The following is a 12711-nucleotide window of genomic DNA, read 5'->3' on the forward strand; positions in this document are numbered from 1 at the left end:
AACAGTGTCATTACACCCATATCTTAAGTGGTATTTTCTGGGAGAAGGAACCAACACTACGGTAATAGTCAGTGGTAAACAAGGTGGAAGAACACAAATTACTGACAATCCTGCATGTAAAAGTTACTTCCCTTACAAGTTCTGTATGAATATCTTTATTAACAAGTAAACCACTTCAAAACACACCTGAACACCTGATTACATTTAGACTTTTTTGAATGCAATTTTCATGTTTTACTGCGTATCAGGAACAAAGAGATATTTTCTAGGAATTAACAATAAAAAAAAAAAATCAGCCCATCAAGTCATACAACCTGTATAGAATTAACAGTCGAGACAAGCTGAAGTCATGTTCATAATGAGCTTTTTATTTAAAAGCACATGTATTAGAGCTAAGTACATTTAGCAGAAAAAACAGTATCGCTACAAAATCTTTTGTACAAAAAACAAGACAATACAAAAATACTAATATTGAATTTTAATACAATTGTAGGTGTATTTTTAATTTTGAATGCATATTACAAACTATTACAATCTACAATAGTTTAGTTATCTAGATACAAAATTTGTCAATCGATGCTTTTTAAGCAGCATTTTGTAAAGAACACAGGTAATCATAGTGGATATATCTAAACACGTTAAACAAATATCTTAATTTTAGTGATCTATACATTATTTATATATTTATAAAAAGAGAGTGAAAACAGCTTTATGAAATGATAGGACGGACAATGAGAAAGATGTGCAACATGGCGGAGTGTGTTGTTGGAGGAGGATATCTGAGTAGGCTGTAAATAAAAGTTTTTTTGTATCTGGTTCTGTACAATTGTTAGTGATTATACATTACAGGCTAAAAACATTCAAGGGTAAAGATGCTTCTTAGCAGAGAATAAAAATATTAGATCCACAGTTTTTAGAACATTCACCTGCTCTCTTGCTCTCTGACACAGAGTGACATAAACATACTCTTGGCACAGGTAACAATTTTTCAAGAGGGGGCACAGCGCTCATACATTTAAACACACACACACACACATTCACAAACCCAAGATGTACACATACAAGCACAAGTGTACCCACAGAAGCACAAGAGTGTGCAGGACACACACTTAGACACACACACACACACACATACACACTGAGAGACAAAGATCTATTGCCACTGAGTGATTAGTTGCTTGAGAGGCCCCTCCCTGCCAGCGGAAAGAGTCCAAATCCTCCCAAAGTAATGTGCCAGCTTAGCTGACATTCATCACCTTCTTTTCACTCTGCCCACCTATTCTCCTTCCTGTTTAGGAAGCTAAATAGATGGTCCCAACACCAGAGAGAAGCATGGCGCAGCCATGCCTATTACTCAGGTGCTGAGAGGCTTTAACATCTGCCTCCCTCCTTCCACAGAAATTATTCCCCCTGTACTACATCTAACCCTCAAGAATTGCAACAGCCTGTGTCTGGGCCACAGCGACAGTCGCCACAAAAAGCTTGATGATATGCTAGAGATCTAGAGACAGACGTACTGTGTATATAGATGGAGGGCTTCACTTTCCAGTGCGAAACATCTGAAAGACTGTTCTGAAATCTGTTAATAGGTGCTAAAAGATGTGTATGATTGCTATAATGTTATGTCATGCTATGCTAACTTGCTAACATCCCGACTACGTATGAATCTCGCAAAAACTACCAGTTTTAGTGTAGCTCGGTCAGCTTCTTTGTAAACTAAAGATTTCTGTCTCATGGATGTCAGCATCATCAAGGCTTTTTTTCAGATAGAGGCAGCAAGTGGTAATAATGGACAATGTACTTAAAACAGTGCTATATGTTATATTTTTCTATACTGTTAATATTTCTATGCTGCTAGTTATTGCAGTAATATCCTTCCCATAGCTAAGGAAGTTGTTGTCCTACGTTGTCTTCCAAGGCCACAGAGAGTTCAGAGAGGAAGCATCAATTCCTCTCTCATTAGGCTGGGGGTTTGTCTTTTTTGTGGCATTTTGTCTCTTTTCGTCTTTCTTTTCACAAGTGTTTCCCATTACACAGGTACACTTCCATTAAACCTCCACACCCTCAGCTCTGCCTGTCAAGTCTTCAATTTTATGAGTCATTTAGTCTTTCCACTTCTAATTCTTTTATGTTTGTGCTCAAAGTGATGGGCTCAATTGTTGATAAGTAGTTATAACATGATAGTAGATAAAAAGTCTGGATAGTGAGAGTGGACTACGCAGTGCAAATCTCAAATCTGACACCCTGGTCCACAAAGTGCCACGGTGGGCATTTCGAAAAGGAGGAGGATGCTATTTAAGAAGCAGCTACAGTCTCTCGTCGCTACATTCTACTGTCCGATGGGAGGTGAGCAGCGCTGTGATCGGCTCCTCAGTCACAGGAAATAGATGTGCGCGCTTTCACACAATGTTGTGGTGGTTGTTCCTTTCAATGATGTCAGCTGAAGGAAGCAGCTCCTTCTTGATGGGCGAGGGCGGTGGTGTGGCCGGTTTCACCCTGGGCTTGAACAGGTCTGACACGTAGAAAACCTGGCGGACACAAAGAGCAGGGTGAATACATGGAAGGAAAACAGAGACAGGAATGTGACGAGAAAAAGACAAAACTATTATCATCAAAGGGTATTAAGCTGCATGTTCAGTGCATTAAACGAGGGCAGACTTATGAGTCAGTTGGTTTTAACATGCAAAAAACTTGCATTTTTATCTCTACCATGTGGGAGATATGACATAACCACCCACTTCTCTTTTTACATACTTCTTACACACACACACACACACACACACAGATCAAAAATGGTTGTCCCTGTTCAGATGGCAGGTCTGAACAATGTGAATGTACAGTACTCGTGTATGATCTGGTGCCTGCAGGGGAGGTGTACTTGGCGAGAAAGTTGTATGACTTCATAATGCCATGATGAAAAACTCCCAATCATTTCTCTCAGTCACGCTTTGTGCAATCCCAAATTAGCAACGCTGAGTAATCTGGCTGAAGGAAGTGATCTTAGTATAGCTCACACTGAAATGTCAATCAAATTTTGTAAATTCTGAATTATCTTCTATCAAATTACATCAGAGGTAAATTCCCCTTTTACGTCAACTCTGAGATCAGTCTGGCTTACAGTAGTGGCAAATAAAGGAAAACACAGAAAAGATTATCTTCCCCAGATCCCCATGAAATCATATGTCAAGTAGAAAAATGGGCACAGTGGACAGGAAGTGGGACCATAGAAACTAATGTCCAATGTAACTGTTGATTTCTCATGAGCAGCAGTAGCTTCAGCTGTGGACTAACACACAAACACACACATCCAGCAGCTGGGAGGGGACAAAGCAGCTTTTCCTTTCATGCTGCCAGCCGAGGGTGAGCAGGGGGGGGGATGCCAGGGAGACGAGGAAGGAGAGAGGAAGAGGCTGCCATTCAACAACTAACTCTGTGAAGGAGAACCTGCTTAACACCAGATCACTCTCACTGGAGAAAATAGACTGGGGAAAAAAACATAATGTCTTTTTTGGGGAATTTCCCCAGGAAAAACATATACTAGTGGGTAGTTTGCAGATTATCTTCTGATTGTTTCCAGGAAAGACAGATACCATACGGGCAGTGGTCTATTTATATATAATACTGTCTCATTCTGAGTGGTGGACACAAAGACATTCTCTTGTCCTGCAGTCTGACATTTACTGACCATCAAGTGACCATTTACTGGTGACCTTTGAGTGATGGATTACATCACACATGGATAGATACCTCCATAACACACAACTGCTTTCATGCTTTTAAAAGGGCTCTTTGTGTTAATGTATGTTCTATCTCCAGTAAGTCATATACATTATATTACACATGATATAACTGGGAAAGTGTAGAGGGATATGAGATCATTTGTTCAATTGTTAGAAAGAAGCGTCATAGGAAACATTCCAGCCTTGTTTCCCATCAGGATGCCTTTCGTCCAATCACAGCTGGCCTTGTTGCCACATCACATAACCTATTACCCCTGAGCCTAGGATGGTCGAAGCCTTATCACGAATGTGCCACTTCCTGTGCATGCTAAACACACACACATACACCATTTCCAGCCCTATTGTATTGAGTGAAGCCGATTCAGCAGAAGAAAAAACAGCACAACCAAGTAAGTGTGTGTGTGTGTGTGTGTGTGTCTCTGTGTGTGTGAAATACTCTAATTGTGGTTTAACTTATAATAAAAGGACTTGCCTGACACATAAAGAAGCTGAGTCACACAGGAAGTGAGTCTGGCAACTTGAAGTTAATGTGAATCTAAAAAAAACATATTACTCAATAGACCCTATTCATATATCAAAGAATGAAACATGCACAGCGTGTGAATTCAGCTAGGAATACATATGCAGCCTTGCCACACAACTCATCCGTAAATACATTTGCACCAATTTAGATGACTGTGAATATACATTCTTTTTGTTTTAAAATTCCTAAAAGAAATGATTGTCACAGTGACATTTTAACTTGTAGCATGCAACATATATTTCCAGATTTAGAGACTTTTAGTCTGTAGGAGAAGTTGTGTGTGGAGAGATAATGATGATTTCCTGTTTCTACTCAAGTTCACTGACCATACATTTAAGACCCTCACTATGTGCAGTATATTCTCTTGTGGGCAATGAACCTTAAATAAAAAAAAACAAATGAAGGTGCTCTCTCCTGGCAGCTGCATCCTGCAACATTCAGTCCTCTTGACCTTTACTAAGATACATGTTGAAATGTAGGTCATTGTGTCTGCTAGGAAGTGCCAGGTAAGGACAAGTGAAACACTTCCTATTGTGGTTCCCTGATTCTTTCCATCACAGCCCTGTGGACATACTGTGTAGGCTGGAGTTACAGACTCAAAACAGACATTCATCTACATATTCTTCTTCTTCTTCAAAAAAAACAACTTTTGTATCCGACGCAGACACGGTTCATCATCAAATGTGGAGACACACACAGGGATTTAAAGCATTAAACAATGACTGCAAAACCACAAGTGTAACACGTCACTGGATGTGAATGTGTCTTTACTTGCCCTGAGCTTGTATTGTTCAGTTACTGGCACTCAGTGGGGGATGCACTGGGATTAAAGAGGTAAGTCTAGGCAAACTGGGAATAGCAGACACAATAAAGTCCTGTAACAACACACATCTTTACAGAGAATTACTGAAGCGACTGGAAAGGAAGAGGCTTTTCCACAGTACCATAACTCATCATAGGAAATTTAGAACAATTGTTCACAACTGCACATTCGAGACTTATGTGCCAATCCACAAATTCCTCTAGTGTGGGCTTTTTTTCTTTGAATCAGACATTCATATCTACAAGTGCGCTGATGGCTCATTTCATGCAGGCACACAAGCTCAGGGTAAGGCACCAAAATACCGGGGTGCCGTGGGGCTCTTAAATATGAACTGTTTCTGCTTCATTAAAGCTTCAGTGAGATTGATTGGCAGCTCACAAAGTTCTCCAGAAAGGAAGCCACTGCTGCTACAACAATGGGATACAGATTGTCCAGTGCATCTGCACCAAAAAAGCCATAAAACCGTTGTTATGTTGTAACAGTTTGTTCTCAGTGACCTTCAAAGAAAAATCAAAGTCGTACACATAAATAGCAATCATAGAACATCAAAAGCACATGTAGTAAAGCAGAGGCATTTAAAAAGCTGTTTCAATGCTCTGAAGTTGTGGTGAAAAACATTCTCTCTGTCATGATTTAAAAGTGTGAACTCATGCGTTTATACTTACATTTCAAACTTTCAACTCGAAAGCCATTTTTTTTAAACAAGATCTAAAGATGTTCACAGTTTGATTGAGTATGTTCTGATGGCTTTTCTGAGGCACACAGACTTTCTACCTCCTCTGTCTTTCTTCCACTCATCCAGTCAGGTCCTTTCTTGTTGAGAGGCTGAAACAGCCAAGCTAAAGCACTTACAGATGTGTTTCTACTAAAAAAAAGGGTAAATCAGAGAGGGCGTCAGGATTGTAAAACTAACCTTACAGCCTTGATTGTTTGAGTATGTGTGTCTCTATATATCTATATGTGTGTTGTGCACGCATGTGGATGTGTAAACTTTGTGTTTAGCTGTCTCTGTGAGGGTTGTGGAATAGCTGAGCTGGTTTAAACCCACGCTTGTCTCAAGCCAAGATGTAGACAAGGCTTCTCTCTCCTGTCACTTCCCTCCCTTCGCTCCTTCGCCAGATCTGCGCTTTTAGAGGTCAGGTTCATGCCTTAAGCGAGTAATTTTTTTAAACTTGTCAGCCCTGATGTCCTCTAGGAGCTACGCCCAGCTATGAGAGCTCGGATTTTGTCAGAACATTTTAGTATATTGTCAGCCACTGATTTGTACTTGTGGTTCTTTTTTGCATATTTCGATAATTCTCATATTCAAGGAATTGGTGTGTGTCTGTGAGTGTGCATGAGGGCTTTAGCTCTGCCAAGGTTTGCCTTGGTGGCAATACTGAGGTCTTGCTGAATTTTATGACTCTAATCCTTTCCAGAAAGGTAACGTGCATGTGTGTATTTGTGTGTGTCTCTTTCCATACTTTTCCCGGAGGCAGTAGAGTTAGTTGGTGCCCACTGTGCTGATAGAACAAGAGTCGCCAAAGAAAAAAACAAAATAATTAACAGCCTCATTCCTGTTTCAAATGCTAATCCTCTCTTGCTATCTCTCCCACTCACTCTCTCTATTTTCCTCTCAACCCAAATTCAATTTTCCTTGGCTCCATTGAGCTTAGTGTAATGATGAGGGTTACGAAAATCATCTGGCAGCTGCTGTGACGATATGTCACAAAAGTAGTAGAGAAGGTTTCAGAGAGTATGCATGCACACTAACACTGACACACACACACACACACACACACTCTCCTGAACCAGAGACTGACTCCAAGCAATGTGTTATTCATTAAAGGGATTCAGATTCTCCTCACTTCACTGCCTGCTCCTTTTCTCCTTCTCAACAAAACAAAGAGGAGAAAAGAGAAAAAAGAAAACTAGGTGGAGGTAAACTTTACTTGAAGGTTGGTCCATTTGCAGGATCCCCAGTTGTCATTTATAGACAGGTTTAAATTGCAAAAAGTCTGTCTGTGTATGATAATGCCATATTTCTCACATTTTCATACAATATGCATGTGTTGTGTGTTTTGCATCATGTGTGGACTTACTATGCAGTAGGCCACCAGGGCTCCCTGCACAAAGCCTGCCAGAACATCAGTCGGGTGATGTTTGTGGTCGGAAACACGTGATAGGCCAGTGTAAAAGGCCATCATCAAGAGTGTGAACTGCAGCAGCGGGCGGAGGAGGCGAGCGCCGCGCCATGTAAACCTGGACTGGAAATAGAACTGGAAAGAGAAAGAGGTAAGGGAGGATGGGGCAAACACAAAGATAAGAGAATTTAATATACAAAGTTAAAGCATAAATACATACAAATCCATTGTATATGTTGTAAAAAACATAATCCATGTCAGTTCAGATGCAACACCACTCTGTTATTAGCAGTGACCTAAACCCTTACATGCACCTAGCTGGACATTTCCATGAAAGTCATTAAGTTTAACATATGTTGACTTTTTAACCCTGCACCTGCAGTCTCTCTCTCTCTCTGTGTGTGTATGTGTGTGTATGGTAGTGGTGGGTTGGGGATATTATTGCTGTCTTAGAGGTCTAGACTCAAACTGCTCAGGCTTGCCAGACCCACACAGGAACACATATTATCTTCCCTAACACACACACCTGACTGCCTGAGAGCCGGACATGACTGTTGCACGGTTCGACATCCCAGCTGCGCAAACAGCATGGTCACAGCCAGCAACTCGAATACAAACCCATGTATGTACATACCCTGCCATGCACATTTCACGATGAACCCTCTACCCTCTATTACAGTAAATAGAAGACAAAGTGGATGCACCCCCTGCTCTGCATGCAGCCAAAGGGTCATTATACAGGCTGATGAAACTCAAAACAGGAACAAATAAGTGCAAGGCCAATTGAGTCACTCACATAAGTCCAAATACACGGTCACTGTAACCCACTCAGAGTGGTGAGATCAGCCGAGGTCCCCCAGACATCCTGTGTTTTTGCATCATTCATACCCATAACTTCCTGTCTCTCACACCCAGACACAGGGCTTGCAGGACTGGTGTCTGCCGGGGTCCACCCAGCCCAAACCTCCAAATAAATGTCTTATAATCAGCTAGGCTAACAATACAGACAACTGCAGTGCCTCCCACCATTCCCCATCCACCCCGTCCACTACATAGGTGTGGACATAAATCTTCCCCTAAACTTCCTCTATGACACTCTATCATTGTTTTTTTCTTTTTAAAATCAGAGGAAGCGAGCCCTCCCATGTCTTGCAGTCTGGTTCTCTCCTCCCTGACAGCAGGGATGTTTAGATTTCAGGCTTCCTCTACGTTGGTTCTCAGGTGGTGGGTAAGGGCTACTGATAAGTGCTTTTGTCTGGTGTAATATCCTACAGCAATGAACAAACCTCTCAGCTGTATTTGAGCTTTGAAGGAGAAGTAAAAGTGAACACTTGAACTTAGTCAAAGCAAAGAATTAAAGTGGCCTGCCACTTGCTTTGGTCCTATCTAGATTGAGGCCAGGGACTAAACCCAAATAACCTAATGCGACTCTGATACACTAAAAGTAAAGTGTAATTGAGGGGTTTAATAACCTTGAAAAAGTGCAACATCTCTTCTTTAAATGATACACAAGCTCAGGCATCTGCCTTTCTAACACAATATGCACTTTCAGAAATTAGCATTTGCATCATGAATAGTTAGATGAGCAAAACAACAATAGAACACAAGAACAAAAATAATGCACACTAGATTCCCATAACAGAGGGAGAAAGAAGCGACACAAAGTCTGGTGGTTTCTAAAATAATTCATCTCATTCCAGTGAGATCTTCTCACTACATCTCACTTGATTTGACTCCGTGTCCATGTAAAAGAATATATACACAAACACAAGACAGTGAGAAAGCCTGGGAATGAGGTCTGTGAATCTGCCCCGTTCTTTTATTCTCCCCCGCTTGTCTCACGCTGCGAGACAAAAGCATTGCTGTGGTTATGACATTTATATCACCATAAACATGTTAGCTAACGTTAACTGTGCCCTTTTTAGCAGGCTCTGTATTGTGAATGACTAAGAGAATTTATCCGAAATGTACCCTGGTTCTTTGCAGGGAAAAGGGTCTTTGAACGCTAGATTTTAGCATTGAGATTTGTGCACACTTTTTTCTGTGGCTGCGGTGTAGCTGTACAGCATGCCGTGTGGTCTGTACCAGTTATCTGTGTGCCATCACGGAAAGCTGCGATACAGCTCAAACCACATTGGCCACAGAAGCAATGTTCACACACGCTCTGCAGGAAATGAAGTCCCAATTAGCTGATGACAGCCCCACTGTGGAAATGATACTTGCATATTGGTTAACAACAACAGAAAAAGAATGTGGGTCGAAGTCAAGGGGCAGAACCGGGCAAAGATGTCTATGTGTAAAAGGTTTCTTGATAAGAAAAAAACCCTACTGAGCATGTACTTTTACAGGGCTGGGAAGAGTTTAGAGGTGACAAATCTTGTGCAGTAGTGAATGACTTTGAATCATTAACTGATCGACAAAACATTAATCAATCACAATGTTAACGACCAGTTCATGTAAGGCGATACTTTGCTTTCTCCTGGGAGTTGGACAACAAGCAATACCACTCTCATATTTATTCATCAATTACTATGCTACAGCCTGCAGAATAGCCTGGAATCAGCTGGGTTCCATCTGAAGGTGAAAACTTTAATCACCTTCTGCCAACTTGAATACTCAGTCATTTACATGTCGTTTCTCATTTGTTTTATGAACAACTGTATTCTCTGTGGACAGGATGGAGAGGGGTTATGATCTCCTTCATCTAAAGGGTGTGAACCCCAAATGTTGCACTATTGGTTAAGTTGTCATTCAACTAAACATTTTTTGTTTAGTTTTTTTAATCAAAATTTCATACATTATTGCATGAATGAGATATTGCATGATTCTATGACTAGGAATTTAACTTCATTAGAATCATTTTCCATTTTTGTGTTCTCTGGATTTTAATAAAGGTTTGGTTGTTAGTAAAAACCTGCCCTCGAAGAGGACTTGGGAACCACGAGAATATTTATGTCAGATGGCTTTGAATGTGTAAACATGATGCCACATGACTGGTTTTAGTCTGGCAAGAGCAATACATGCTGCAGATTCCTTTTCCACTTGAAATCCCTCCACTGTGGGCTTTGTTTCGGTTTGGGTTTGTATTCCCAAACATCATCTAGCCCTCCTCTTATCCACCCATTCTGCTTTCCTCTCTCTTTATGCTTGCACCAGCCTCCTCTGGCTATGGTCCTGACCGCGCCGCAGCTGAAACACTGGTCTCTGACTCTAGTGTCACTCCGTGGTCTGGATGCAGCATATCTGCATTCCCTATGCTTTTTCTCTGCTTTTAATTCATCTCTCTTTCTTGGTCTGACTGGAGTGCAGCTGTAGGTTCACCCAGAGGCTGGGAAATACCCACAGCAAACTCTCATGACAATAGACTACTTTACACTAGAACTTCAACTTTCAGTGTGTGTGTGTGTAAATAGACTGTCTGAAGAACGAAATGCGTCTCGGGTGCTAAGCCCCATCCGACACCCATAACAGGTGGAAGGAGAGGGAGAGATGGAGGCAAATGGGAGAGGACAGGAAGTGCATACACAGCTGTTCTGAAGAAAACAGGTGGAGTGCATCCATCAATCTCTCCAAGGAGTAAAAAGAAAAACCCTCTTCATAAACTGAGTGAAGAACAGGGGACCAGAAGAAGTGAATAGGAAAAGTTTGTTTTTTCTTTAAGCAGTGAATCCCCAAATTCGAGCCCACCTTTATCTCCAAGACTCAATATATAATCAGCAAACCATAGTTTCTGTGGCTCTCAGCATATGTGTACTTGCATTGAAATTAGTGTTTGTATGTGTTTAAGAAAGAGTTTCATAGTTACTTACAGCCAGGTAGAGCATCGTATACATTGAAAACGACGCATGTCCTGAGAAGAAGGATTTCCTGTGGCGTGAACAACAACCATCAGTCAGTTTTTGTTTTCATTTTAAGAAGTACTTCTACTACTGTGTACAAATGAGTTTTCACACATACCTGGCCTCTTGTACATTGCTATCTTCACCGGTGCAGGTGTAGTTAGTGATGTATCCCAGGGAGCAATCAATGAGGGTGAAATCTGGCCTACATACATCTATGAAGTGGGGTCTCATTCGACCAACTGACACTTTGGCGATGTCTGTGAATGATTGGCTAATGGCACAGCCAAAGATGAACACACCAATCTGCAAGATGAGACACAAATGATTAGTCAATTTTGCTGTTTATAATAGACCTATAATGAATCAATAAAATGTAATTCATTAAAGCCCTGTTCTGCTTTGTTCCCCTTTAAAACCTTCGACTCTTGCACAGCACATTTGTAGTTAACAATGGTATCATCTACCACTCACAACTTACTACTACACCTTAATATTACCAAAACAATAAAGTAGACAAAAGCAAGCTTCTCATCAAAACCATTTTGTGGAGAGCTAACCTGTTTGTAGAGAGCTGCGACATAGGGGTTTCCAACAAAAGACTTGGTTCCCTCATGAAGTTGATGGATTCTGATGCATTCTCCAATGGCAATCTAAGAAAAAAGGTTTTAATATCTGGATTTTTTTACATAATCACTGAGATAAATATGAGAAATATGCTGAATTCTACAGTCATACAGTAAGTTTAGATGTACATGCAGTACAGTACTATTGTTTGAGTGTGTATCATGCAGGATATCTAATTCCAGGCTGAGGTTAAAGATGAAGCAGAAAGGTTGTGTAAAGAACACACAATGAGATATACACACACACATGGACAAACATACAGAAGCATGGCCTGCCCTTCCATCAGGCAGCTTGGAGGTGGGGTAGGATTGTTGAGGAGTGGTGATATTTTGCTCAATGAAAAGATGGGTCGTTTTATGTATGATATTACAAGTTAATGAGACAGTGAAAACAAGAGCAAAGAGAAAATATAAAGTGGTAAACAAGTAAATATCTATCACAAAGCTTGAGCCGAGTGGGCAAACCCTGATTCCTGTCAGGTTGCTTTAAGCAGTGTTGGCCCCCCTGGAAAGACTTTATCTATGCTGAGCGGGATTGGGCCAATCAACCCCTCGAGGCAGGCAGGCATATGTCAATCATATCTACCAAGTGGGGGATCTGACTGACACACCAGCCGGTCCCCGCTGCTAACCGAATCTCCCCTTCCTTCATCTGCCACACAAGGCTTCACTATTCAGCCTATCTTCTCTCCCAGTCTCTCAGGAAAATATTTACCAGCTTCTGAGCCAGCAGACACTCACTACTGTGAATGAAGTTCTAAATGTGAACATACATGCAGGTTTACTGTTACCCAGACATCCTTTTAATGAAGAAGCTCACTCTTGTTATACATGCACTGCATCTCTATTGTTGGGCCTGATAAATACACCTACCCCCCTATTGAGTGGTCAGCTGACTTGCTCTCAGCCAGAAGAAACAAACATGGTGGTGTTATAAGTTTTGCGTGTGCTATTGTTAATGAATTGTTCTGATCTAACCTGGAGATAAGACCCTCAAGAGGGTGATACAGGCCACAGACGTTTATTGTCAGCATTTG

General features: G+C 41.1%; 1 protein-coding gene across 2 annotated transcripts in view; it reads right to left on the reverse strand.

Moving 5' to 3' along the window:
* Nucleotides 1-347: 347 nt before the first annotated feature.
* Nucleotides 348-12711, reverse strand: part of plpp3 (phospholipid phosphatase 3) — a 28774-nt gene continuing 16410 nt past the window's right edge. For both annotated transcript variants that reach the window (XM_067514630.1, XM_067514631.1), the window contains exons 3-7: nt 11609-11701; nt 11167-11354; nt 11019-11076; nt 7168-7344; nt 348-2528 (exon numbers count right to left, since the gene is read on the reverse strand). In XM_067514630.1, the coding sequence (XP_067370731.1) occupies nt 2400-2528; nt 7168-7344; nt 11019-11076; nt 11167-11354; nt 11609-11701 (645 nt within the window). In that variant the 3' untranslated portion in view covers nt 348-2399. The remainder of the gene's footprint in view (nt 2529-7167; nt 7345-11018; nt 11077-11166; nt 11355-11608; nt 11702-12711) is intronic.

Source organism: Channa argus, chromosome 8 (genome assembly GCF_033026475.1).
Source record: "Channa argus isolate prfri chromosome 8, Channa argus male v1.0, whole genome shotgun sequence".
Classification (NCBI taxonomy): Eukaryota; Metazoa; Chordata; class Actinopteri; order Anabantiformes; family Channidae; genus Channa; species Channa argus.